Source organism: Podarcis filfolensis, assembly GCF_964270895.1.
Source record: "Podarcis filfolensis genome assembly, chromosome: 2".
NCBI lineage: Eukaryota > Metazoa > Chordata > Lepidosauria > Squamata > Lacertidae > Podarcis > Podarcis filfolensis.
Genome location: NC_139605.1, coordinates 9,347,628 through 9,374,287, shown reverse-complemented (window position 1 = coordinate 9,374,287; position 26,660 = coordinate 9,347,628). Strand labels below are relative to the sequence as shown.

The following is a 26,660-nucleotide window of genomic DNA, read 5'->3' as shown; positions in this document are numbered from 1 at the left end:
CACAACTAAACGACTAAACAACAACAACAGCTATTGATAGCTTTATTCTTCCCTCGATCAGCAACATCTGGCTCAGAGCCAGAAACCAAGTCTACAGCCTCCGACATAGGTTCCAATGTTTTTAGAATTTAGGCATCAGGCTAAAACGTTCCTGTTGCCTTGCACTTTAATAAATGTTAGTACTGCTAAAGTGTGAGGCAGTTCTGATTTTTTTTTTATTAAAGATTTTCTTGATTTACAAAAGTGTGTGCAATGTCTCTCTCTCATATTTTTTTCCCCATGTAACATTTTTACAAATCAGTCAGTTCTGATATTTTTATGGTTACAGTGGTACTTCGGGTTACATACGCTTCAGGTTACATACGCTTCAGGTTACAGACTCCGCTAACCCATAAATAGTGCTTCAGGTTAAGAACTTTGCTTCAGGATGAGAACAGAAATCGTGCTCTGGCGGCGGGGCGACAGCAGGAGGCCCCATTAGCTAAAGTGGTGCTTCAGGTTAAGAACAGTTTCAGGTTAAGTACGGACCTCCGGAACAAATTAAGTACTTAACCCGAGGTACCACTGTACTTTTAAAAAACTCTTTGATGTTTTGACTTTTAATTGTTCATGCTTTATCTTTTTAATAGAAGATATTTTGTCTACACTGTTAGCTGAGCCAAAGTACTCAACCTACCTACCTACAGGATATAATCCCTTCATGGTGGTGCATTCAACCATTTGTGCCCCCCCCAAAAAAATCTGAAGTGCTGCAGTCTAGACACAGGTTTGCCACCACAGTGACAACGACCTAGGATGGTCATGTGCCCTACTTTAAGGAGAACAGTTCTCTATTTGATGGAATCTCCCCATCAAGTCTGGGTTGAAGATGAAAAAAACCCTAAGATGGCAGAGCCAGGATGGAGTGGAGATTAACACTATGCACTTGAAACGCATCTAACACACATGACTTCACCCCCTGGGAACTGTAGTCTGTCTCTACAGTGCTACAATTCCTAGCGCCCTTAAAGAACTACAGTTCCCTAGACTCTTTGGGGGAATTCATTTTTTCTTTTGGGGGGGGTGCGTTGAAATGTTTTGCTGTGTTTTCAGTGCTGGTTGCAATAGGGTCACTTAGGGGTCTGCACTGGGATAGAAATAAAATGTAAAATAAATGAAAATGTATGGTGTGGATCTTGCGGGGAAGTTGCTACATCATCCACAGGCAGTGGCTGCATAGCCGACTGAGCAGTCACAACAGTTGCCACGATTATATTTCTGCTTAAATTGTTGCAATTGTTTCGAAATGCGCATCTCCTCAGAGAAGCACGCGCGCATTTTATGCAAAAAGGTATCCTCTTTTTTTGATTATGCATTTCATCTGTAAGTAAGTGCCCCCCCCCCCCACTGAAAATGCTACATAGTGTCTCCTTGCTCAAGGGGTTAAACGTACAGAGCGAGACTTCCTAGAGAGAGACCCAGGAATTTCAGCAGCAGACGCTCCTTCCTGCTTCTTGTCCCCCTTCGCACCCCTTTCATCACTCCTGGAAAACTGGCTTTTGGGATTTGATAGCCCGAGATCTGACTGAGCGGCTGGGCGGCTGCAAATTCTTCAGATGCGTGCAGGCGCGCCATGCAGAAGCCCCAAGGAGCAGGTGGGTCAGAGAAGGGGAGATCTGTCTGCAAGGAAAGGGGTGGGTTGGTGGCGGAATAGCAGAAATCCATGGCTGGAAGAAGAGAGATGAAGGCAGCAGGGTTGATCCCTCCCTCTTCAATAGGCTGGCCACCGCCCACCCCTCTCCGCCTGCAGAAACGTAGGAAACTTCCTCGTGCCGAGTCAGATCACATTGGTCCATAGAGCTCAGTATTGTCTGCACTGGCCGGCAGCCGCTCTCTGGGGGTTAAGCCGGGGTGTGGGTGTTTCTCTGCCAGCTCTGCCTGCAGACCAAACCTGGGATCCTCTGCATGCAAAGCTTTCTCACTGAACTAAAACCCTTCCCCACAAACGTCTCACAACGTGATCTCTGCAAAAAGTGCTCTTCCTAGGGATTTAGGAACATCAGAAGCCGCCTTTGAGTGATTTGCACTATATTGTCACACGGACTTTCAGCAGCTCTCCAGGGGCTGAGAGCTAGGAGTCTCTCTCCCAGCTTACTTGGAAATGTCAAGGATTTTAATTGCTTTACCACCAAGCTTTGAGTCTTCCCCAAGAGCTGTAAGACAGACAGAAAGTATTTTTAAAGGTTTTTTAAAAAATAAAATAAAATTCTGCTGTATGCTGCCCTGGTGTTTTGCCGAAGGGTGGTGTATAAATAAATGGGAGGGCAGAATTAAAAGCAGAAAGCTTGGTGGCGGCAGCCCAATTCTTCAATGCCTTCAAGGTGTCTGCATTTCTGAATGCCCATGCATTTTAATTTGAATTGGGAACTTTTTCAGCAGGAGTGCCACATTTGGCTTGAGCCCTCATCCCTCAGTGTGTAATGCCTTATCATCAGCTGTATAATGATAGTGCCTTTATTGCCAGCGATGGCCCAAGTTGAAGCCCCAGATCTGAGAGCCCAGCATCATCTCCCGATGAGGATGATGATGCTCCCAATGACCCGTCCCTGCCCACTGCTTCTGGCTGTGGAGGCCTGTCAACGATTGCTTACTCATGAGTAGGCTCCTCTGGATCTGTAGGTGCATATGGCATCGTCATTGCTAATTCAGTCCGGACCTGAAACTTTTGACCTTGGTGCTGTCAAGGACTGAGGCGGTGGCTGACAGTTCCAGGGGTCTTTCCTTAAGTATCAACACAGAAAAGCCCCTTAAAGGGGATCCTCAGGCCTGGATTCAGGGGGCCTTGCCTGCTCTGCAAATCTCCAGCCTATGGAGTGTTTGATTTGCCCTCCAAACACCTCCATGTCTGGCGCCACGTCAGGGCATAGGCATGACATCCAGGAAGCCATGTTGGAATGTCCTCTGGTTGCTGTGGCAACAGGACAACAGCTCTTTTTCTTCAAGGCCTCCTTCTGGTAGCTCTCTGGACAGGCAACGTAGCCCCTATTCTAGCCCCACAGCAGCCCCCCCACCCCCTGGCTTTGCCTTTTCACAAGGTGAGAGGGCTGGGCCTTGGAGGCCTCTTCAAAGAGCAATAAATCTTTTCACTGCTGTCAGGGTTTCCAGATCTTAGCACAAGGGCAGAGAAACTTGTGGGCCTGTGAGAGATTGCTGGACTACAACTCCCATCCTCCATGGCCGTTGCCCATGCTGGCTGTGGCTGATGGGAATTGGAGTCCAACAGCATCTGGCAGGTCTCAGGTGCCCCAAACCTTGCTTCAGGGGGATGCTGCACAGGCCAGAATGTGCCCCTCTTGAACCCTAGGTCGGAAAAGAACTGAGTCAGCAGCAATTGCAAGCTTTGGGCTGGTCCCATGCCTAGGAAGCACAGGCCTAAGTGGTTTTCCGTTTGCTCCACCTCATTCCCCTGGGAAACCTGCTTTTTGCCGCTGCATCAGAGCAGACGTCGACCTGCGGAGAATGCGATGGACATTTGCTCCAATTCAGCAGTAAAGAGTGGGAAAATAGCAGGACAAGAAGAAGTGCGGACAAGCCCTCAGTTTGGTTCTCCAATCATTTGTAGAGCAGTGCACTTTGATTGTTGCCACATTTGCACCTTACTTTTACAGCAGTATTATACCACTTTAACAGTCATGGCTACCCTCAAAGAATTCTGGGAAATGTAGCTAGCTAAAGCTGCTGAGTGTTGTTAGGAAACCCCTCAATTCCCCTCACAGAGCTACAGTCAGTGCTCCCCCCCAAAAGAAGTTAGGGGTACTCTCATTTTCCTACTCATATCGAAATACTGCCCCTCAATGAGATCAAACAAATTCAGGAAATTTTTAGGGGTATGCGTCCCCCCAGAAAAAAAGCACTGGCTACACTTATCAGAGTTGCTTAACAGTCAATCTCTCTTTTCAGGGATCTCTGGGAGTTGCTGCTTTGTGAGGGGGAATAGGGCTCTCCTAACAGCCCTCAGTATGGCAGCCATTATTAATTGCTTCTTACTCATTGCCGGCTCCTGAAATCAAGAATCTTGTTTTCCTACTGATTCCACAAAAGTGTGTATCGTACTGGGGCTTTGTGGGTTGCAGAGTCGTAGATAGCTGATCTTGTGCCCCTGGCAGAACTGTCCAGATTGCGCCCCCTAGGAATGTGGCACAAAAAAAAATAGGGGAAAACAGTGCCCCAAATATCATATAAAGAGCCTCTATTTTAAACCTTTTCTTATGAGGCAATAATCAATATTTTTATTTATAGACATATTTATGGACATACATTTTAGCCAATTTTGTGGGGGACCCCTCTCCTGCGCCTCTGGCGGGGGGCTTCCTCACCACCCCCTAGCTACGGCCCTGGTGGGTTGTGAGGCTGTATGTACTGGGCACTTTTATGGGCACCACAGGGGGAGTACTGGTGTGCGCACCAATGCCCATGGGTACCATGTTGGCAACCTCAATTTTTTTGACCAACCCATGTTGATTGGAGGTTACATTTGCTTGGCACTGCCCTGTTTTTCGACTTATGCCTGTGAATTTCCTTTTGCAGTGCAAAGGAGGACGAAAGTGGAAGAACGTTACCCAGAAGCACCTGAGAAAGAGGAGAGGTTAGAGCCCAGAGGGGAAATTTTTCACACTGCCCAGAGTGGGACCATAAAGCAGCTTCTGGCTGGGATGGCTCCAAAGCCAATTAAGCAGGAACCCGAGGAGGGGGTGCAGCCGTGCTGGGAGGCCCAGTGGCAGGAGTTCCTGAAGACCATGCAGGCCCCGTATTTAGGGTGGAGAGCCTCACAGCTGTCTTCACCCCACTTAGGGGGAGGCCTGAAGGAATTCCCAGCCTCCTCCTTCAAGGAGGCTGGCTTGTGGCCGAGAGAAGAGAGTGCCACCCTGATTCACCCCACCCTTCCTAGAGAAGCCTCCATGAAAACTGATGAAAGCAGCCCAGATTCTCCTGCGAAAGTGAAAGAAGAGATTCTGGAAGAGGAAGAGCCCACTGGCCTGGAGAAACGGTGCCAGCACTTCCGGCGGTTCTGCTACTGGGAGGCCGAGGGTCCCCGCGAGGTGTGCAGGCGGCTCCAGGGGCTTTGCCGCCAGTGGCTGAAGCCGGAGAGACACACCAAGGAGCAGATCCTGGAGCTGGTGACCCTGGAGCAGTTCCTGGCCGTCCTGCCCCAGGAAATGCAGAGCTGGGTCAGGGATGGCTGCCCGCAGACCTGCACCCAGGCGGTGGTGCTGGCAGAGGATTTCCTGCTGGGACTACGGAGGGCTCAGAGAATTGAAAAGCAGGTGAGTACCTAAATCTCAGGGACACGGGTGGCACTGTGGGTTAAACCACAGAGCCTAGGACTTGCCGATCAGAAGGTTGGCCGTTTGAATCCCCGCGACGGGGTGAGCTCCCCTTGCTCGGGCCCTGCTCCTGCCAACCTAACAGTACCACTCCGGCGGGAAGGTAAACGGCGTTTCCTTGCGCTGCTCTGGTTCGCCAGAAGCGGCTCCGTCATGCTGGCCACATGACCCGGAAGCTGTACGCCGGCTCCCTCGGCCAACAAAGCGAGATGAGCGCCGCAACCCCAGAGTGGGTCACGACTGGACCTAATGGTCAGGGGTCCCTTTACCTTTACTTAAATCTCTGCTACTGAGCGATGGGCCTTCAGCAGTTGCTGTAGGGATAGAGAACCGGTTGTCCTCCAGATGTTAGTGGACTACAGCTCCTATCATCCCTCATTCTGGCTCATGCTTCCTGGAACAACATTTGCAGGGGCACAATTTCTGAATGTTTCCACAGAGGCAAAGCTGGCTGAAGCAATGAATGCAAATTTCACCCTTTTTTACCGTAAGCTAGGTTCTACGGATATTCACACAACACTTTGTAGACTCCATCCAGACCAGCAAGAGACATTATCAGAGGTCAAAGACACATTCCAGAAAGGCAAAAATCCACAATAAGGGTGTGAAGTAAGGACAGGGAAGGGGGTGGCCTGGGGAGAGCAAATGTGGCCCTGGGAGGGTTCCAAGGGCCAGATATAGATATGTGGACCTGTGATGAAGCAACAGGAAGCCTTTCATCTGCTGAATTTCTGTATTGGGTCGTGACTATGAAAAGGACAATCCTTGATATAACCAGGCCCCAGTTCCTGTTTCTCATAAGATAATTGTACACCTGCTCTTATTTCCAGCTGTCCAAGGCTTTGGAAGGGGTGGTTGTTGATCCCTCTGATGCTGAGCACAGCCTGTCAGATGCGGTGAAGATGCAGCTTGCCACGGAGGCCCAGACGGAGAGTGCTGCTGCAGCCATCTTGTTCAGTAAGTTCTGGAGGAGTTGGGATTCAGCTCAGCTTATATGAAGACTGGTGTGGTTTACATGGGGAGAAAGCTTCCTTTTGTCTTTATCTGTCCCATAGAGTGCAAAAGAGCGAGTCTGGCTCCTTTTGCATCTCCAATTTAGTTTGCTAGAACCAGGAACTCTTTACTATGCAATACGCATTTCCTGTACTAAACGTAGCTTTCTTTATTTTCCACATCTAAAGTCTCACTGTGATTGCTTTAACTTTGAAGAGTGCCCAACAGCAAGTATTCAGTACTCAAACAGCTTCCAAAGTGTGTGCTAACTAATAAAATCATAGAATTGTTGAGTTGGGACCCAAGGGCCATCTAGTCCAGCCCCCTGCAATGCTGACTCCCTGTCAGATGGCCACCCAGCCTCTGCTTAGAAACCTTCAAGGAAGGTGAGTCTACAACCTCCCAAAGCAGTTTGTTTCCACTGCCAAACAGCTCCTACCATCAGAAAGTTCTTCCTAACGGCAAGGTTAATAAGCAGAATGAGCCCAGTTAGGTGATGAGAGGTTGCAAGAGCGAGTGTGGTGTAGTGGTTAGGATGTCAGACTAGAATCTGAGAGACCAGGGTTCAAATCCACATTCAGCCAATAAGCTCACTGGGTGACTTGGACCAACCACTGCCTCTTTGCCTCACAGAGTTGTTTCCGGGATTAACTGAGAAGTATGAGAACCATGTATGCCACATTGAGCTCCTTGGGGGAGAAAGTGGGAGATACAGTCGTATCTCGGAAGTTGAACAGAATCTGTTCCGGAAGTCCATTCGACTTCCAAAATGTTCAGAAACCAAAGCGCGGCTTCTAAGCTCCTGCAGCCAATCGTAAGCTGCGGAAGCCCTGTCGGATGTTCGGCTTCCAAAAGAACGCTCGAAAACTGGAACACTCACTTCCGGTTTTCGATCGTTCGAGAGCCAGAACATCCAGTTCCCAAGGCGTTCGAGAGCCGAGGTACGACTGTAAATGCAACCAATAAATTACTCAATAAAAATTTTAATTGTATCAGATTCATTCTGAGGTGCTTCTGTTCTGCCTTGTATTTATTAACTCAGGTGCTTACTGTGGGCAACGAAGGATTCCATGTGAATGAATGAGCAGGCCAACTAGCCTGGTTTCCATTCTAGCCTCAGAGCAGGGATGGGGGAACCTGGGCTTGAACCAGGGATACCCATTCCCTTGTGTTGTGTCCCATGAGTCTCCTGATTGGTATAGCTTGGCTCTTCATTTGCACCCATTGCCCCATCTCGCCCTAACAGATGCCATAAGCTGATTAGGTGTATCTTGTAGCGTTGAGTTCCACATGCTGGTTGTGCTTATGCTGAGATTCTCTCCATTTCAGGGGCCAACAAGCAGGACCGCAAAGCTGGACAAAAGAGTGTGCAGTGGGCGCCACATAAGCAAGTGGAATTCAGTAGGGCATCCTTGGGAATATCTGAGGGGAATGTATTCCTGCTTCCTGAATTGGAAGAGGTGCGCAGATGGCCACAGGCACCACAAAGCCACATGGGAAGTGATCCGGGAACAAAAGTGAAGGAAGCCTCTTACCTTGGGGAAGGCAAAGAAGAATTCAGCAAAAGCACTTTCCAAACAAGAGTCAACCAGCAGAAGATTAAGGAGGCAGGCATCAACTGTGCGGTCAGCTTCAGCCAGACTTCCGTCACCCTTAAGAATCAGGCACTGGAAATAGTTGACAAGCCATACAAATGCTCAGATTGTGGGCGGGGTTTCCACCAGAAACCGTACCTTCGAGTCCATGAACGAACCCATACAGGTGAGAAACCCTACAAATGCTTGGACTGTGGGAAATCTTTCAATTGGAGGACCGGGCTTTGTAGCCATCAGAGAGTGCACACAGGAGAAAAGCCATACCAGTGCTCCTATTGTGGGAAATGCTTCACGGGGACTGGGAGCCTTAAAGAACACGAGAGAACCCACACAGGAGAGAAACCTCATAAGTGCTTGTACTGCGGCAAATCTTTCAGCCGGCGGGGTGTGCTTTGTAAACATAAGAGGCTGCACACCGGAGAGAAGCCATACAGATGCTCATACTGCGGGAAAAACTTCAGTCAGAGGTCTCACCTTATTTCCCATGAGAGAACCCACACAGGGGAGAAGCCCTACGAATGCGCAGACTGCGGGAAATCTTTCCGTCAGAGCAACGACCGCTCTCGGCACCAGAAGATCCACAAAGGTGAAAAAAAGCACGAATGTGCCGAGTGCAGTGAAGCCTTCTGTCAGAGAGAATACCTCGTCAAGCATGAGAAGACCCACACAGGGGAGAAACCGTACGAATGTGCAAACTGTGGGAAGAGCTTCTACCAGCAAGCCCACCTTAATGCACACAAGAAAATCCACACGGAAGAGGTGGCTTACCATTGTTTCGAGTGCGGGAAATCCTTCCTCCAGAGCTCTGACCTTCGTAGACATCAGAGCATCCACAATGGCGAAAAGCCACATATATGCCTCGAGTGCGGGGAACGGTTCTGTCAGAGAGCGTACCTTATCAGGCATCAGAGGATGCACATGGGAGAGAAACCATACGAATGCTCGGACTGCGGAAAGGGCTTCTATCAGCAGGCGCATCTCAATGCACACAAGAAAATCCACACCGAAGAAAGACCGCACCACTGCTCTGAGTGTGGGAAATCCTTCCGCCAGAGCACCAACCTTCGTAGACACCAGAGCACCCACAATGGCGAAAAGCAGCAACAATGCCCAGAGTGTGGAAAGAGCTTCTATCACAGAGTGTACCTACTGAGGCACATGAGGACCCATACTTGAAACGCAACTTAGCTTTCCCCCACTGCATTGATGTAGAAAATAGCTTGCACAAATAAGAGCACTTACCTTCATGGATCAACTGTGACGAGGGGAGAATGCATCACCAGTCCAGTCACAGACTTTTTAAACTCCTGGGAGGAATTAATCATCATAACCTTTTCTGGGTTGTAAGAAAACCCAGAGTTTGCAATATTTAGATTATTTTCCCTTGGAAAAAGAATAAATGCATTAAAATGCCCTCAAACTGTTGCAAACTAAACGTGGAAAGAACTTGTGCCAGACATGTCTGGGTTTTACTGCTACACCATTGGGACGCGGGTGGCGCTGTGGGTAAAACCTCAGCGCCTAGGACTTGCCGATCGTCAGGTCGGCGGTTTGAATCCCCGCGGCGGGGTGCGCTCCCGTTGCTCGGTCCCACCGCCTGCCAACCTAGCAGTTCGAAAGCACCCCCGGGTGCAAGTAGATAAATAGGTACCGCTTTATAGCGGGAAGGTAAACGTTGTTTACGTGTGCTGCGCTGGCTCGCCAGATGCAGCTTGTCACGCTGGCTATGTGACCCGGAAGTGTCTGCGGACAGCGCTGGCCCCCGGCCTCTTAAGCGAGATGGGCGCGCAACCCCAGAGTCGGACACGACTGGCCCGTACGGGCAGGGGTACCTTTAACTTTTTATTGCAGAAACTGGTCGTGGACGAAGGATGAAGCATGCAGAGGACCTCATTGTTCAGTTGTTGCCGCTGTTTCATTTCTCTTTCAAAAGCTTTCCTAGCCTTGTAGCCTGCTAAAGCAGCTTTGAAATGGCAGAGCCACACAACCTTGGGTTGTCTCCAAAGCCAAGGGAATGAGACTGTGCGTTTCTGTGGTCAGCAGAAAGGGCAGGAGTGGTCAGCGGTGCTTATCTGTCCTGTTACCAGCATCTCAGTAGCTTAGTGAGTGTGGCAAGTGGTGCAGATACATTGTTAGAACAAATCCGGTGCCCCTGATGGCGTGTTTGCACCTCGCTGACATCACTGCCGTCTCCTATTTTAGTAAGCTGCAGCAATGCTGGCGATGGGATTCTGCTCTTGCCAGCTGCTGCTATTGAAATAGCACAGTTACCACCAGAAGCCATCTTGAAAGCCAAGAGAGAGCAAGCATCAGTGGTCAGCAGAGATGGAGGACTGGGTTGGATCCTAAGAGAAGCTCACTTAAAAATTCGCAGGAGGAACCTTTCCTCTCCTTTAATTTAGGATCCCAAGCCATTAGTCTCTCTGAATGACTAGAGTTGGGTCACACTGTACATTTAAATGGTGCTGGTGGGAGTCAAGAGTTTGACAATGTCTAGACCGAAGCCCATCTGGTGATCTTTAGCCAGCCACAGACATTTGGCTATAGGGAGGACAAATGTCTGGGGAAATCTTGCCTTTATTTACAGGAAGGTGGCATGGGGGCCAACAGTAGGTGGAGCCAGAATCGAGAGCAGGTAGAGGTGGAGAGACACAGCCAACTGTTCTGGTTTTGTTCCCATCCTCTTCTGTGCTGAATTCCACAAAGGCAAAATTGAGGCTAAGCAGGAAGTTGACAGATGAGGCTACTCCCTGGACTGGAGGCAAGTAAGAAGGCAGGCCAGACTGGGCTGGCCGAAAGCTATTTGATGCGGCAGTGCCCTATTGGCCCTAATGGGCTAGCCTCGATATTGTGTATAGGGAAAACTAAATGTCAGTGGGGAAAGACTGTAATCGAACCTCACTCATGCCATGCTTTGATTCCGCAAGGATTTTCTTTTTTCTTTTTGTGAGGATGACCATTCATGTGGGATAACCATGTCTAATTAATACACAAAGTTATACCACAGAGTAAGCTGTCCTGCCAGGCTTAGCCTAGGTCACTCTCCTTCACCTTGGGAGGAAGGTAATCAGAGCTATTGTTGTACCCTCAAGTTACCTGAGAAACTCAGCACGTAAAGAGCTGGGTGCTCCAAGCTCAGACCACATAGGTCCAACAAGCCCCACTTGAGCTCCTACACCAATAATTTAAGAACTTTTGCCACTGTAATGAAGCCACGTGTACTGCCTGTGCAACCTTTTCTGAATGCTGTATGGCATGAACCTGACCTTTGGAGAATTTGTAAGTAAACCATTTTTAACATACCAAACGTGTGGTCTTTTTCTATACTAGAGAATGAGTACTGGAAGCTTGAAACCCATATTATACAACACAACAGTACAACCATATTATTGTTACGAAAAAGGAGCAATGCTGCTGAGTGCTCCAGATGGCTGGAAAGCCAAACAGGATGTTGATGTTTTGGGACTGTACCGTGGGAACAAGGGACAGTCTATTATGTGCTCTGAGCACCGGATGTTAGCTCAGAGTGTCACATGACCCTGTACTGGAAGTACATGGGTGGAGTTTTTTCCCTCTCTGGCTGCTGATGTGAGAGAGGGCAGACATGATTTCTCTGCACTACTGGAAGGACAGAAATAAAGGCATGTAAATACATTTCTGTCTGTCTCTCTCCCCTCCCTGGGAGTGAGGGAGGAGGGATGGTTGTGTTCTTCTCACGTTGAGGAGAATCGGCCGATAAAGACCTCGCCTTGTCTTGCCGGGAGTCGCTGACGAGGAGGTCAACATGGAATCAAAGCCGGGCACCTGGAGAGTGCCAAATTCCTCTGACTGACAAGGCTTGATTCAACATATGGTAGCAGACGCTGCTGGTTATCTGATCCATGGGATTCAGCATGAGAGGTGAGAGGTTGATGGATCGTGTGCCATCCTCTGCACCAAGGAAAGAAGATAACGTCTGCATTGCAGCCAGAAGCTGAACGGCTGGACACCAAGAGGGGGTGTTTTCCAAGCAACGGAGCCCCAAAAAGGTATGCTGAATATCGGGCTAACAGTGTGAATGCAGATTGATTTATTCTCTGGTTCACGAGAGAGCTGCATTTGGAAAAACAGCTCTGAGAGCCTAGCCTTGCATACCAGGCATATTTGCGGTGAGATAACGAAGAGGTATGCACAGTTGCTAAGCAACGACAGTCGGACAGTGGAAAACTACTGACACCTGGGGCTGGCTCAGTCAGAGCCGGGAAAGCGAAAGTTGTTTTGACTTTGAGACAGCTTGGAGATTGCCTGCCTGAGAGAGAGGCAGAAAGACAGCTCAAAAGGAGCTTTTGGGATTTTAGCTAGCTCGAAAGTGAAGAGCTGAGACTTGGATTCAAAATGGATGCCAAGGACAGGGGGAGGGAAGAACGGAGTTCTAATTCCCCCACTGATGTTGCTACTGGAGAGAATGCTGTAGCTTTGAACGTTGTCCGATGCTACAATTGTGGACAGGCTGGGCATCGTCAGCGGAGCTGCAAGAAGCCACGCCAGCCGAAAGGAGCGAAGGGCCGCTCAGCAAAGCCTGAGGGAGCAGGCAAAAGTCATACCACGTCTTCGGTGAAACCTGCAAAGGCCCTGATGGCGAAAGGAACCACGCCAGATGTTGGACACTCTTTTGTAATCGATACGGGCTGTAATTTTCATATGTCCCCGCACAGAGGACTCTTTTCGACGTTTAAGAAGCAAAGCTTCGCTGTGGAACAAGCCAACGGTCAGAAGCTGGAAGCGACCGGGGTTGGAACTGTGTATCTTAAGAGTCTGAACCTGACTATACACAATGTTTACCTGGTTCCTGAATTGAAGTTCAATCTGCTGAGTGTTTCGCAGATTGCAAAGAAAGGACTGAAACTGTCCTATGATGATAAGAGCTGCGAGATCTTCAAAGATGGAGAGTTATATCTTTCTGCCAGACAGAAAGGTGGACTGTATTTGTTGGACTTTGAGCAAAGTGATTACATGGAATGTAATTCTGAGTCTAACTTGATTTCTCTTGCAGGTGTGACCAAAACGAGCGCCAAGAAGGTGGCCAGGGTCGACAGAGCGTTTCAGCAGGTGTATGCTGATGTGATTGGTCCTCTAGAACCATCTAGAGGCAATGCAAGATATTATCTTGTGTATGTGGATCATTTCTCTAACTTTGTCTGGGTTTATGTGTTAAAGAAACCACAGGAAGCCTTGGAAAGGTTTCAGGAGTTTTGTGACAAAGTTAAGAGTATGCATGATGCTAACATTGATTGTCTATTCACAGATGAGAAGCAGATTTTTCTTTTACAGGATTTCCAGAGGTTCCTGCACAAGAAAGGGATAAGACACAAGGTTGCTGTTTCAGCGGAAGCGTGGAACAGGGGTGTCTGTGTACGGTTGAACAAAGAATTGCAAAAGGGGATGAATGCGCAATTGCTTAGTTCACATCTGCCACATGAGTTCTGGGCGGAGTCACTCATGTCGTTTAATTATGCGTGGGTGAGAAAGGTTTCAAGAGAGTTGGGAAGTTCTCCTTTTGAGAAACTGTTCCAGAGAAAACCTTCTGTTGCCCATTTCAAGGTTTTTGGGTCTCATGTGAGGACAGAAGCTCCAGGTGGAGTAAAGAATGCCAGAGGCATTTTTGTGGGATATGAAAAGGGTCTCTACAGAGTAATTTTGTCTGAATCTGGTCAGGTGATTCTCACAAAATTTCTAGAGAGTGCTCCTGAACAGGAGAGAGTGATAGTACATACATTTCCCACAGAGGACGATTCAGATGATGATGATGATTTCACAGAGTACAGTGGTACTGAGAGCGACAGTGATAGCTCAGAGAGCTCAGTTGTCACAGTCATTGAGAGGAAATCTCACACAATGGATAGACCTTCACAGGTGAAGGATGAACCACTGTTTACTGTTGGAACTGGTTCTCCTAAGAGTCCTGAGATAGAACCAGTGAGCAGAGAGGATCAGCACCTCATACGCAGGTCTGAGAGAGTCACAAAGGGTGAACCACCCAAAAGGTACTCAGAAGAGTATGCTAATTTAGCTGTTGCATGTGTTGCTGTTGTACACAACCGAGGACAGGTTGGAGCTGTGTCTAAGTCAGAGACAAAGACACAACAGAGAGTTGCTAGCCGAGGTAATGCAGATGCACTCATTCCTTGGAGGCCAGACAACCAGAGAGGTACACTGGGGAAACCAGTGGCGGGTAGTTCCAAGGGTGGAACTGAAACAACAGGGGAGTGTTATGTGTATAACAACTGTTTGTTTTCTTCTCTGGATCACGCTTTGCTTGCCGCAACATGCATTGATTCTTTTGGGGGAGGTTGTTACGAAAAAGGAGCAATGCTGCTGAGTGCTCCAGATGGCTGGAAAGCCAAACAGGATGTTGATGTTTTGGGACTGTACCGTGGGAACAAGGGACAGTCTATTATGTGCTCTGAGCACCGGATGTTAGCTCAGAGTGTCACATGACCCTGTACTGGAAGTACATGGGTGGAGTTTTTTCCCTCTCTGGCTGCTGATGTGAGAGAGGGCAGACATGATTTCTCTGCACTACTGGAAGGACAGAAATAAAGGCATGTAAATACATTTCTGTCTGTCTCTCTCCCCTCCCTGGGAGTGAGGGAGGAGGGATGGTTGTGTTCTTCTCACGTTGAGGAGAATCGGCCGATAAAGACCTCGCCTTGTCTTGCCGGGAGTCGCTGACGGGGAGGTCAACATGGAATCAAAGCCGGGCACCTGGAGAGTGCCAAATTCCTCTGACTGACAAGGCTTGATTCAACAATTATATCAAAACAATACATTTTATAAATGGAAGAACATGACTTCCTGAAATGCTACGAGCAACCCCCCTTGGGCTGTCCAGGGGTGGTAGTGGTGGAAAGTCTGTGGATCCTATCAACCTTTCTCTATCACAAGGTATGGGTGTGTATAGCTGCTGTTGTACAAAGCCAGTCCCAGCCAAAACATAATTGGCAGTTAACAAAAAAGGCTGAGAAATGCCACTGAGGGTTTTGATCCAGTCTTGGTATAGCTGGTCAGTCTACCTGCAAGGATGCTTACAGAGATGAGGGAAGTTGTAGCTCAGCAACATCAGGAGGGGCAAAGGTTTTCCTATCCCTGATGGAGTTGCTGATCGTGACTGAAGCTTGGAATCACCTCTGTCTCATAACTCAAATTTTAGGAGATTTCACTGTAGTATGAAGGGTTGCAATTTGGCATCCAGCTTCAGCAGATGAAAACTCAAACCTTTTTTTAAGAATCCCCCCCACATCCTCCTCTTAAGGAATTAAAAGATAGAATTTCACTTTCCCAATGACAGTCTCCCTTTTGGTTGACCTCCCAGGGTTTATTTTCTGATACTGAATAAAAGACAAATGCAACAGCTGATGTTTCTCTCAAACAGAACATTTATATAGTTCCTGCACGTAGGTAAGACTTGTGCTCACTGACCAAGGTTTTGTGGCATCTTCACAATCCAAACACACTTCCAGACCCACTCCTGTTGCATACTGCATTTGAAGCCTGCACAACACGTGACACACACATTCTTCGCCCATCAGCTGAGTGAGCCCAGATGTTACACAGCCCATGTACGGTGGCCTGCTGGGGCCTGCAAAAACAAGGCTGCTTGTTAAGTGCCTGGCAGGCCACCCGTACATGGCTAGCATGTTCTGCTTGATGTGGCAGATCTTGCTTTTTAAAAACGTGTGGTGGGAATCACCAATGCGGTGCCTTCTACATTTTGCTGGACCAGCATCTCCCATCTGGCCATTTTGGTTAGGGCTGATGGGGAGCTGAAGCCCAACAACGTTTTCAGTGCATTCCTGACGTATGATGTTATCAGGGTCAGCATATTTTCACTCTGCAGTAAAAGCAATGGCAAATCGTTGCCACTCAGTAATGCGTCAGGCCCAACAAACCACACCTTTTCAGTGCCTCTCAGAGTTATGCTCCTTGGTTGCCCTCGCCCTTCCTCTATAGGCCAAACTCTTTAGCTAGGACAGGTTTCTACACACTGAGCTGCCACAGGGGGTCGGCACCACAAAGGGTGCGTTTCCTGCCGCTGTCGATTCCCAAATAAAGCTCCAACCACGCTCTTCGAAGGATTTCTCCGTCCTGCCCCTGTCCCCACCCCATTGCGCTCTAATCATTGGGATGGCTACTTTCCGGCACATATCCCGTCAACGTATTTAAGGGCTGAGTGGCTAGGGGGGCCTCTCCTCCCTTTGGCGCGATCACACGGTTCCTCCCGCCCTGCGCCGACTTTTTCATGCACAGCAAAGTGCAGTTGCCCAGGACCACGTAACCCAGCGCCGGGGCATTTAAGTGGCTACCCTTCCGGCAGGTCTCCCGCTCGTGCTGGAGCAGCGATGCTCGGCGCCGGTAGCTTTTCCCGCAGTCTTTGCAGCTGTATGGCCGTTCCCCAGTGTGGACTCGCTTGTGCTGGCTGAGGTTGGAGCTGGTGCTGAAGCTTTTCCCGCAGTCCGTGCATTTGTGGGGCCGCTCCCCCGTGTGGATCTTCACGTGCCGGCGCAGCTGGGACTGGCAAGGCCACCTCTTCCCACAGTAGGAGCACTCATACGAAGGTGCCTTCTCCGGACGAGATACATCAGGGCTCTGGGCGAAGCCTTTCCCGCACTCTGCCTTCTCAGGCGTCCCATCGGGGGTTTTCTCTTGGGATGGGTTTTTGTTGAAGCATAGAGCATCTTCTACTCTGCAGTCAAAGCCTTTCCTCAAGGTGTTTCCCAGAGGGTCTTCCTGGAGCTTCTTCACCCCCTGCCGACTTGCAGGTCCTTCAGACACCTGGAACAAAGCCCCACTGCCCTTTTCCAAGGAGATCTCGCTAAGTTCCACTTCCCCGGGTCTTTCTACATGAAGATTCTTCTCTTTCTCAGTTCCGGAAACAGACAGAGAATCCTGGGTAAATTCCCCTCGGGTTTTTTCTCTGGGTGCCCAGCTTGCTTCAGCTTGCTCACGTCTCTCCAGCTGACGATTCTCCTCCTCATTCTCACTAAGCTGCCCATCACCTAATAAAACAAAGAGAGAACAAGAATGTGGGTCTAAAGGAAGAGTTCCCAATGTGGGCAGTGCTGGGGAGGGGTGCTAAGAGGCAAGTGGGTGGCAGTTCCGGCCCTGGAGGTGTCTATCAGACTTTGAAAAGCTGAGATTACTGGATCAAGTTCACCCATTTTGTTGAAGTAATTAAACTAAATAGTTTTAACTGGATTTTGAATAAATGCGCAATTGATTGCTGCTGTTTAGAACCTTATTGTGCTACTGTCTTTTTTGTGGCTTGTGCAAACCACTATTCTGAAGAATGCTTTTTATAGTGTAGGGAACACTGGAGTCATATGAGTTTATGGAATCAAGGGGGTGATTGCCTGAAAAAGTTTTGGAACTACTGGTTTAAAGAATTTGAGGTTTTTCCATTTAGGAAAAACATGGAGCAGTGGCAGGGGGTGGCATGAAATAAGGTGAAAAAATTAGGCAGGGGGTAGAAAAAGTCAGTATATCCAATTTCAATATTTTATCAATTTATTTCATAAACTATATATAACCATGATTGCAGGGGGGGAACCCTCAAAGAGGTTTACAAAAAGAATAAAACAACGAAACTATCAGGAAGAAGAGAGTTTAAAACAACAATTTTAAACCATCAAAAATACAGTAACTGAAAACAACAATTTTAAACCATCAAAAATACAGTAACTGAAATCAACAATGAGTTAAAAAACAGGTTAAAACACACGTCAACGTTCAACATGTCTTCATAGGCTTGCCTCAACAATGTTTTTAGCTGGCACCGAAAGGAGGCATCTGCCTGACGTCAACAGGCAGTGAGTTCCAAAGTGTGCGTTAAAATATAGATTTCCTGCAAATTATATTCCTAATGATCAAATCGCCCACTACCACAATCCCTCCAGCCACTGGCATGAGAAGATAGGTGTTCATCCCCATCCCCTGAGGAATGGGCCCCTCCTAAGTGAATGCCTCTCTCTTCCTCAGATCTGGTTCCAACATGAGCCCGTTCCATCAGCCCCAGGCTCTCCTCTTCCAGCAACACTTACTGAGCAAGTTCGTCTCCCCATCGCTGTCCTGCCCAACCGCCATGGGGAGCTGCGACTCTTCGGTGTCCGAGGGGTCCTTTTCTGCCTTGGGGGAATTAACAATCACCCGATCGAAAGGCTCCAGCTCCTGAAACTGAACAGGGGATACCATTCAGAAAACAGCCCTGCTACATCAAGCCAACTCCAACTCCCATCAGCCCCAGCCAGGCCGAAGGTGATGGGAGCAGTAGTGGAGCAGCACCTGCAAGAGTTGCCATCTCAAGGACAACAGGTTGGGAAAGGCTTATCTATATAGCAGATAACTACAGTGGTACCTCGGGTTAAGTACTTAATTCGTTCTGGAGGTCCGTTCTTAACCTGAAACTGTTCTTAACCTGAAGCACTACTTTAGCTAATGGGGCCTCCTGCTGCCGCTGTGCCACCACTGCACAATTTCTGTTCACATCCTGAAGTGAAGTTCTTAACCTGAGGTAATATTTCTGGGATAGCGGAGTCTGTAACCTGAAGCGTATGTAACCTGAACCGTATGTAACCCGAGGTACCACTGTATCGATGAGTCGTTGTGGTGTAACGGTTAGTGTTGGACTAGGACCTGCGAGATAAGAGTTCAAATCCCCACTCAGCCATGAAGCTCATTGGGTGAGCTTGGGCCATTTGTTTACTCTCACCCTAACCTACCTCACAGGGTCGTTGTGAGGAGGGCTGTGTAAGCCGCCTTGAGCTCCTGTGAGGCAAGATGGGATAATAATGTAAATAATAATAATAATAATAATCACAGCAGGCAACCAAATGTCCCTTTTAAACAAAAGGGTATTAAAAACTTCACCTGCCTCCATTGTTTATCCCAGCAACCTGGTATTACAAAGATAGACTGCCTCTGCACATGGAGGGCTCCTTTAACTCAGGGGTGAGGAATCTGTGGTCCTCCCAATTGGATTCCAATTCCCATCAGCCCCAGCCAGCACATGCCAACCATCAGGGATGGTGATTTATTAAATTTCTGTACTGCCCATCTGAAAATCACAGGGTGGTTTATAATATAAAAATATAAGAATACACACCATAATAACAAACAGAAACAACCCCCCCCCACAGTTTAAGAGGCTATAGATTGCTAATTAGTCAAAGGCCTGGGAAAAGAGGACTGGTTTTTGTCTGTATGTAATGGAGGTGCCAGACAAGCCTCCCTGGGGAGAGCATCCCACAAATGGGGAGCCACCACAGAAAAGGCCTGTTCTTATGTTGTCACACTGCGGACGCCTTGCAGAGGAGACACACAAAGAAGGGCCTCAGATGATGATCGCAGGGTCCAGGTTGCTTCATACGGGGAGACGTGGTCCTTGAGGTCTGATGAAAATCATACCTCAAGGAGCTATGATTTAGTTTCCACACCCCTGATTTAACTACTCCCCGCCTGAACAATGGCACAGAGAGGAATGATGTGCAACCTGATAGAGAGATTAATCACATGCAAGAGTAGGATGCATTTCCTGTATAAGTCCTCAGGATTGAGTCCAAGCAGAAAGCACTCACCGGTTCTTCTCTCCTCTCCAGCCTCAGCAGGAAATCCTCTGCCAGCACCACCGCCTGGGTGCAAGTCTGTGGGCAGCCTTCCCTGACCCAGCTCTGCATTTCCTGGGGCAGGACAGCTAGGAACTGCTCCAGGGTCACCAGTTCTAAGATCTGCTCCTTGCTGTGCCTCTCGGGCCTCAGCCACTGGCGGCAAAGCCCCTGGAGCCGCCTGCACACCTCGCGGGGACCCTCGGCCTCCCAGTAGCAGAACCGCCGGAAGCACTGGCAGCGAGTCTCCAGGCCAGTGGGCTCGTCCTCCTCCATCACCTCTTCTTTCACTCTTGCAGGGGGATCTGGGCTGCTTTCACAGGCCTTCTGGAGGGCTTCTCTAGGAAAGCTGGGGAGAATTGGGGTGGCACACCCTCTTCTTGGCCAAGAGGAGGCCCGGAATTCCTTGGGGCCTTCCCCTGAGTGGAGCAGAGACAGCTGTGAGGGTCTCCATCCTAAGCAAGGGGCCTGCATGGTCTTCAGGAACTCCTGCCACTGGGCCTCCCAGCACGGCTGCAGCTCCTCCTCAGGTTCCTGCTTAATTGGCTTTGGAGCCATCCCAGCCAGAAGCTCTGTGCTGGTCCCCACCTGGGTGACCTGAAGGTCTGTTTCACCCCCCTCTGGCTTGTCCCCCTTTTCAGATCCATCGGAGTCCTGCTTCTCTGTTTTTATTTCTTTCTGCCCTGCGAATTAACAATCAATGTCACAACAACAACAAAATCTTTGACCTCATTTCACCACCTTCCTCCCAAAGGTGTTGAAAGCAATCTGCTGCGGAAGAAGGTTTATCAGCCCCTCATCAGGTAACTATTTATCTAGTAACAATGACAGCAATCTAGCAATCATATGCCCTGTCTGGGGAGACCGTAAGAACATAAGACAAGCCTTCTGGACTGGGTCAATGGTCCATCTAGTACAGTATCGACTCCCAGCAGCTGGCAAACATTGCCTCTGACAGTGGACTGATAACCTAGCCCCCAGAGCTAGCAGCCACTGATATTGCCTGTCTGTGGAGTTTGTCAAAGAGAAGCAGGTGCAGTAAATAATCCATCTCTTTCGAATGGGGCAGCCTCCACCCTGCAAGAGGAGCCCTGATGGATCAGACCAAAAGTCTGCGTAGTTCAGCATCCTTTTCACTCAGGTGCCTGACACATACATACAGGGTGCCTGCAAGCAAAGTATGATGGCAACAGGCCTCATGAAGAAATAAGAACGTGAAGTTCTGCTGGATCAGGGCTCTTTTTATGTCCTTACTATTAATCAGTGCTTTTTTATGGGGGAGTTCACCACAAAGTTTGTTTGATTATTTATTCATTTTATTTCGGGCCTAGTCGCAGTGCCACATGCACACACAACCCAGGCGCTGGGCCAAAATATAAGATGTGATTAATAAACTCAAGCAGACAGTGATCTGGATTAGAAATGGCCGAGGTGGTATTTCTTTTGCTCAGGCATTGGGGGTATTATCCATTTCAGCTCCTCCCAGACAAAAAAACCCCAATTATTTAATTTTGAAAAGGTAAGGGAACTCAGTTCTTGCTCAACCACCCCACCCCACGTTGTTTATTCATAAACAACGTTTTCTGTTTGGGAAAGGCCATAGCTCAGTGGCAGAGCGTCTGCTTTGCACACAGAAGGTTCCAGATTCTACCCCCCCAAGTATCTCCGGGTAGGAATGGGAGAGATCCCTGGAAGCTGCTGCCTGTCAGTGTGCAGACACGACTGAGCTAGCTGAACCAATGGTCTGACTCAGTGCACAGCAGCTTCCAATGTTCCTGCTGCTTGCAACCCCCCTTGGAAATGGCTGGTTGCAACAAGCATTGCACCCAGAGCCTCTCTCTTCCTTTTCCTCACCACCCCTCCAGCTTTGATCCTGGTCCCACTGAAACAACAACAACAACTTATTAACTTTGTATACCTCTCTATACCCCGCTGGTGCCAGTGAAAGGGAGCGCCTTCTGATCTGGCGGGGAAAAGTGGCTTTAAAGTGCCTTTATTTTGCAAAGCTCTCTTTCTGCAAGCATGGATTTTCTGCGGTCCACCCCCCACCCCGCGCAGACATTCCGCTTTCTCTGAATTCTTTCCCTCCTTCCGTTAAACTCACCTTCCCTTTGCAGCCGTTGCATTGCACTCTTCTGGCGATCTTGCAGCTGTTTCCAGACTAGAAATAAATATACATATATATGCAGAAGTTAAAAGAGATGCAGCTGCAAGCAGAGGAAGCCGGAAGAGCAGTCCTCCGAGTTTTTGCATCTGTTGTGCCTTGCTGGGTCTCTCTAGGAAAGACATCTCGGTGCATTTAACCACCCCCACCCCCTTTTAGGCGATGCGCGGCAAACGCTAAAGCAAGAGAGGGGAACCCTTTTCAGCCTAAGGGTTATATTCGCTTGAGCTGAGTCGGGGCACAAAGCAGCAGTGGGCGGGGCCAGAGGCGAAAGAGGGCGGAAGAATGAATGCAGATTTCACCTTTTCTGCAGTAGGGAACCAATATAAGATGGGGAGACATCTGGCTTGCCAGTAGGGGTCTTAGTGGACCACCAGCTGCATCAACAGTGTGATGCAGCAGCAAAAAGAGCTAATGCTATTCTAGGCTGCAGTACCCAGATCAAAGGAAGTTATACAGTGGTACCTCAGGTTACATACGCTTCAGGTTACAGACTCCGCTAACCCAGAAATAGTACCTCCAGTTAAGAACTTTGCTTCAGGATGAGAACAGAAATTGTGCTCTGGCGGCACAGTGGCAGCAGGAGGCCCCATTAGCTAAAATGGTGTTTCAGGTTAAGAACAGTTTCAGGTTAAGAACGGACCTCTGGAACGAATTAAGTACTTAACCCGAAGTACCACTGTAAAGGTAAAGGAACCCCTGACCATTAGGTCCAATCGTGGCCAACTCTGGGGTTGCGGCACTCATCTCGCTTTATTGGTTTATACATTAGGTCAATAACGTCCTTAGGAGGACAACCAAATTTAAGCACAAATTCAACCCACAGCTGTGAGGCATTCGCGAGCTTTTTTGTGGAGAAAGTCCTGTTGCTCCGCCGTGACCTCCCTGCCAATTTAGATACAGTGACTGAACTGCAGGCCCCTCGACTGACTTCAGGTCCAGTGTTGGACCATTTCGATCGGATACTCCCTACTGATGTGGATAGATTCCTCCAAGTTGGTAGACCCACCACCTGCCTCCTTGATCCGTGCCCGTCTTGGCTGATTAGGGAGTGTCCAGATGTTGCGTGGACCGCCCTGGTTGAAATTATCAATTTGTCCCTTGACACGGGGACATTCCCAGGGGAACTGAAGGAAGCAGTGGTGTGTCCACTCTTAAATAAAACTTCATTAGATCCCTTAGACCTATCCATTACCGCCCAGTTTCAAATCTTCCATACCTGGGTAAGGTAATTGAGAGAGCGGTTGCTGAACAGCTTGGTAGGTTTCTGGAGGAAACATCGGCATTAGATCCATTTCAGTCCGGTTTCCGTCCTGGTTTTGGGACGGAGACGGCTCTGGTTGCCATAACAGATGATCTCCGTAGACAACTGGATCGAGGCGGGTCAGGACTGCTGATCCTTTTAGATTTGTCAGCAGCCTTTGACATGGCCGATCATGATCTTCTGGACCACCGCCTCGCAGACGTAGGGATACAGGGCATAGCCCGTAACTGGCTGTGCTCTTTCATCTCTGGTCGGGGACAGAGGGTGGCACTAGGGAGGGAAATGTTGTCGCGCCACTCCTTGGTGTGTGGAGTGCCGCAGGGCGCAATTCTCTCCCCGATGCTTTTTAACATCTTTATGCACCCCCTTGCCCAGATTATCCAGAGCTTTGGGCTGGGCTGTCACCAATATGCTGATGACACTCAGCTCTATCAGCTGATGGATGGCCACACCGACTCGGCCCCGAACACACTGACCAGATGCTTGGAAGCTGTGGCTGGATGGTTTCCTGGGAGCCGATTGAAACTAAATCCTTCGAAGACAGAGGTCCTATGGCTAGGTCGGGATGGCATGGGGATGAGGGACCAACTCCCTTCTCTTGCGGGGGCCCAATTAGTGCCATTGCCTTCCGTTAAGAGTTTGGGTGTAATCCTTGACGCCTCCCTTTCCATGGAGGCGCAAGTTACAGCAACAGCCAAGGCGACATTTTTCCACCTTCGCCGCATCAAGCAGTTGGTCCCTTACCTTTCCTGCCCCAACCTGGCCACAGTGATCCATGCGACGGTCATCTCCAGGCTTGACTACTGTAATTCGCTCTACGTGGGGCTGCCCTTGAAGCTGTCCCAGAAACTCCAGCGGGTACAGAATGCTGCAGCGAGGCTCCTCACGGGGTCTCTGCCATGGGAGCATATTCACCCAGTGCTTTTCAAGCTGCACTGGCTCCCGGTGGAGTACAGGGTCAGATTTAAGGTGCTGCTTTTGACCTTCAAAGCCCTTCACGGCCTAGGACCCTCGTATCTATGGGACCGCCTCTCCTGGTATGCCCCACGGAGAGCCTCAAGGTCCATAAATAGCAACACCCTAGTGGTCCCGGGCCCTAAGGAAGTTAGATTGGCCTCAACCAGAGCCAGGGCCTTTTCAACACTGGCCCCGACTTGGTGGAACGCTCTGTCTCATGAGACCAGGGCCCTGCAGGATCTGATTTCTTTCCGCAGGGCCTGTAAGACAGAGTTGTTCCGCCTGGCCTTTGGCTTGGGGCCAATTTGATTCCCTCCTTCCCTCTCTTTCTTTTTTCTTTTCCTTCTCCTCCTGCGATGAGGCTACATTTTAATATTTTAATGTTCCATTATTTTAATGTATTTTATTTTTGTTTTTAAGTTGTAATCATTCATCTTGTTTTTATTATTGCTTGTAAGCCGCTCTGAGCCCGGCCTTGGCTGGGGAGGGCGGGGTATGTATAAATAAATAAATAAATAAATAAATAAATAAATAAAAATAAAAATAATAATAATAATAATAATAATAATAATAATAATAAGCAGCTTAGTCATGCGGTAATTATTATTATTATTATTATTACTATTGGCCGAGGGAGCCGGTGTACAGCTTCCGGGTCATGTGGCCAGCGTGACTAAGCTGCTTCTGGCGAACCAGAGCAGCGCATGGAAACGCCATTTACCTTCCCACTGGAGTGGTACCTATTTATCTACTTGCACTTTGACGTGCTTTCAAACTGCTAGGTTGGCAGGAGCAGGGACTGAGCAACGGGAGCTCATCCCGTTGCGGGGATTCAAACCGCCGACCTTCTGATTGACAAGTCCTAGGCTCTGTGGTTTAACCCACAGTGCCACCTACATCCCTTTTAAAGGAAGTTATAGTACCATTCTACTCTGCCTTGGTCAGACCACACCTGGAATACTGTGTCCAGTTCTGGGCACCACAATTTAAGGAGGATATTGATAAGTTGGAAAGTGTGCAGAGGAGGGCAACCAAGATGATCAAAGACCTGGAAACCAAGCCTGATGAGGAAGGGTTGAAGGAGCTGGGTATATTTAGCCTGGAAAAGAGGAGACTTAGAGGAGATAGGCTAGCCATCTTTAAATATCTCAAATGTCACATGGAAGATGGAGCAAGCTTGTTCTCTCCTGCTCCAAAGGGTAGAACTCAAACCAATGGTTTCATTAGATTCCAACTAAACCTCAGGAAGAACTTTCTGACAGTGAGCTGTTAGACAGTGGAACAGACTCTCCTTCATTGGAGGTTTTTAATATTTGTTTTAATTTGGGTGCATTTCCCACCTTGGCAGCCTCCTGATGAAGGGCTTATATAATGTTCTAATTAATTAATTAAAATTGGAGGTGAGTGAAGCACAATGCTCGCAGTACTAAGCTCTCTGGAGGAAAGGCAGCATAATAAACAGCTGTCAAGAGACAGAAATGCTTTGTGTACTGTTCTTCTCCAGCTACAGTGGTACCTCGGGTTAAGAACTTAATTCGTTCTGGAGGTCCGTTCTTAACCTGAAGCTGTTCTTAACCTGAGGTACCACTTTAGCTAATGGGGCCTCCCGCTGCTGCCACACAATTTCTGTTCTCATCCTGAAGCAAAGTTCTTAACTTGAGGTACTATTTCTGGGTTAGCAGAGTCTGTAACCAGAAGCGTCTGTAACCTGAAGCGTCTGTAACCCGAGGTACTACTGTACTATAAAAGGAACAGGAGTAAGTTTTGGGGAAAAGCTACAAGCTGGAATAACACCGTCTCCCCCCACCCCCCCAGCTCAAAACAAGCCTTGGAATAAATTCACATCTTCTTTTCTCTTTAGATGTTGATATCTACACCCAGAGGCCGGCTTGGTTGGAATCCTGAAGAAAAGCTGTTTTCTAGGATTGCCTGTGGGCAGCAACCTTATTCACCTGTTGAATTTCTGTCTCCGATACAGAAGTGCTGGTGGGGTGCGTGGGGTTGAGAGCTGGCAGCCCCAACATCAACCTGAGTAACACTGTTTCCTCAACATGACTGGTTGCTTAATGGGAAATGATCACCACAGACCAAGCAGCACAGGCTGCTTCCCAGCTGCAAGTCCAGCCGCCGCCATCCTGAGTTTTCACCCTCCTCTACCACCAAGGCCAAAGGGAAGGCAAGCTGGTGAGGGGTCTGGCTTCTGGAATGCCTGCAGGCCCCGTTGCTACGGGCGACGCTTACAACAAATGGAACCCAAAGGGCAGCTTGGGAGAGCTGGATTATGAAGACATACAATAAGACAGAGACAGGAGGCTGGAGATACTTCTACTTAAAGCATTTTTTGAAATCCCCTCTTCACCCTCCCCCAAACAAAAGAGACTGCACCCCTCAGGCCACCCCCCTGTATTAACACTGGACAGGTCTTTTTGGCACCTTCATTATATGTTTTTCATTTACTTAGTTCTTTCTGGACTGTTTTTACCACCAGTCCTACTGAAGCAGGACCTGGAAAAAATCAGTTAGAAACTTATAAATGCTCCTCCCCGCAGAAATCTTTAGTAAAAGGTGATTTATTCAAACTGAGGTGAAGCCAGAGTATTTTTCCTGGGCTGTTAATATCAGCAACAGATGCTACTGCTTGCAGTCTGTTCTGTTTTTACACTTCATCTGTTCTACTGCTGCTGGATA

The 26,660-nt window shown here is 48.6% G+C and overlaps 4 protein-coding genes across 7 annotated transcripts in view; 1 reads left to right on the top strand and 3 right to left on the bottom strand.

The window, feature by feature from the left end:
* Positions 1–26,660, bottom strand: part of LOC310756497 (tigger transposable element-derived protein 1-like) — a 796,241-nt gene that overhangs the window by 740,137 nt on the left and 29,444 nt on the right. The gene's annotated exons all lie outside the window — the stretch shown is intronic.
* Positions 1–26,660, bottom strand: part of LOC310757094 (uncharacterized protein) — a 508,648-nt gene that overhangs the window by 456,718 nt on the left and 25,270 nt on the right. The gene's annotated exons all lie outside the window — the stretch shown is intronic.
* LOC310756570 (uncharacterized protein) lies at positions 1,479–11,250 on the top strand. Of its 3 annotated transcripts, none has more exons than XM_083600866.1 (4): positions 1,479–1,634; positions 4,567–5,303; positions 6,194–6,320; positions 7,686–11,250. In XM_083600866.1, the coding sequence occupies exons 1-4, from the start codon at positions 1,613–1,615 to the stop codon at positions 9,125–9,127; spliced, it is 2,328 nt and encodes a 775-aa protein (XP_083456992.1). In that variant the 5' UTR covers positions 1,479–1,612; the 3' UTR covers positions 9,128–11,250. The 3 variants fall into 3 exon arrangements, with proteins under 3 accessions (XP_083456992.1, XP_083456993.1, XP_083456994.1); XM_083600867.1 differs by having other exon boundaries at positions 1,479–1,638; positions 4,574–5,303; XM_083600868.1 differs by lacking the exon at positions 1,479–1,634 and adding an exon at positions 3,051–3,074.
* Positions 15,349–26,196, bottom strand: LOC310756712 (zinc finger protein 202-like). 2 transcript variants are annotated; one of them, XM_083601321.1, is made up of 5 exons: positions 25,925–26,196; positions 21,692–21,748; positions 19,561–20,265; positions 18,028–18,160; positions 15,349–16,986 (listed from the first exon to the last, which is right to left on the bottom strand). In XM_083601321.1, the coding sequence occupies exons 1-5, from the start codon at positions 25,994–25,996 to the stop codon at positions 16,103–16,105; spliced, it is 1,851 nt and encodes a 616-aa protein (XP_083457447.1). In that variant the 5' UTR covers positions 25,997–26,196; the 3' UTR covers positions 15,349–16,102. The 2 variants fall into 2 exon arrangements, with proteins under 2 accessions (XP_083457447.1, XP_083457448.1); XM_083601322.1 differs by having other exon boundaries at positions 19,561–20,270; positions 25,925–26,194.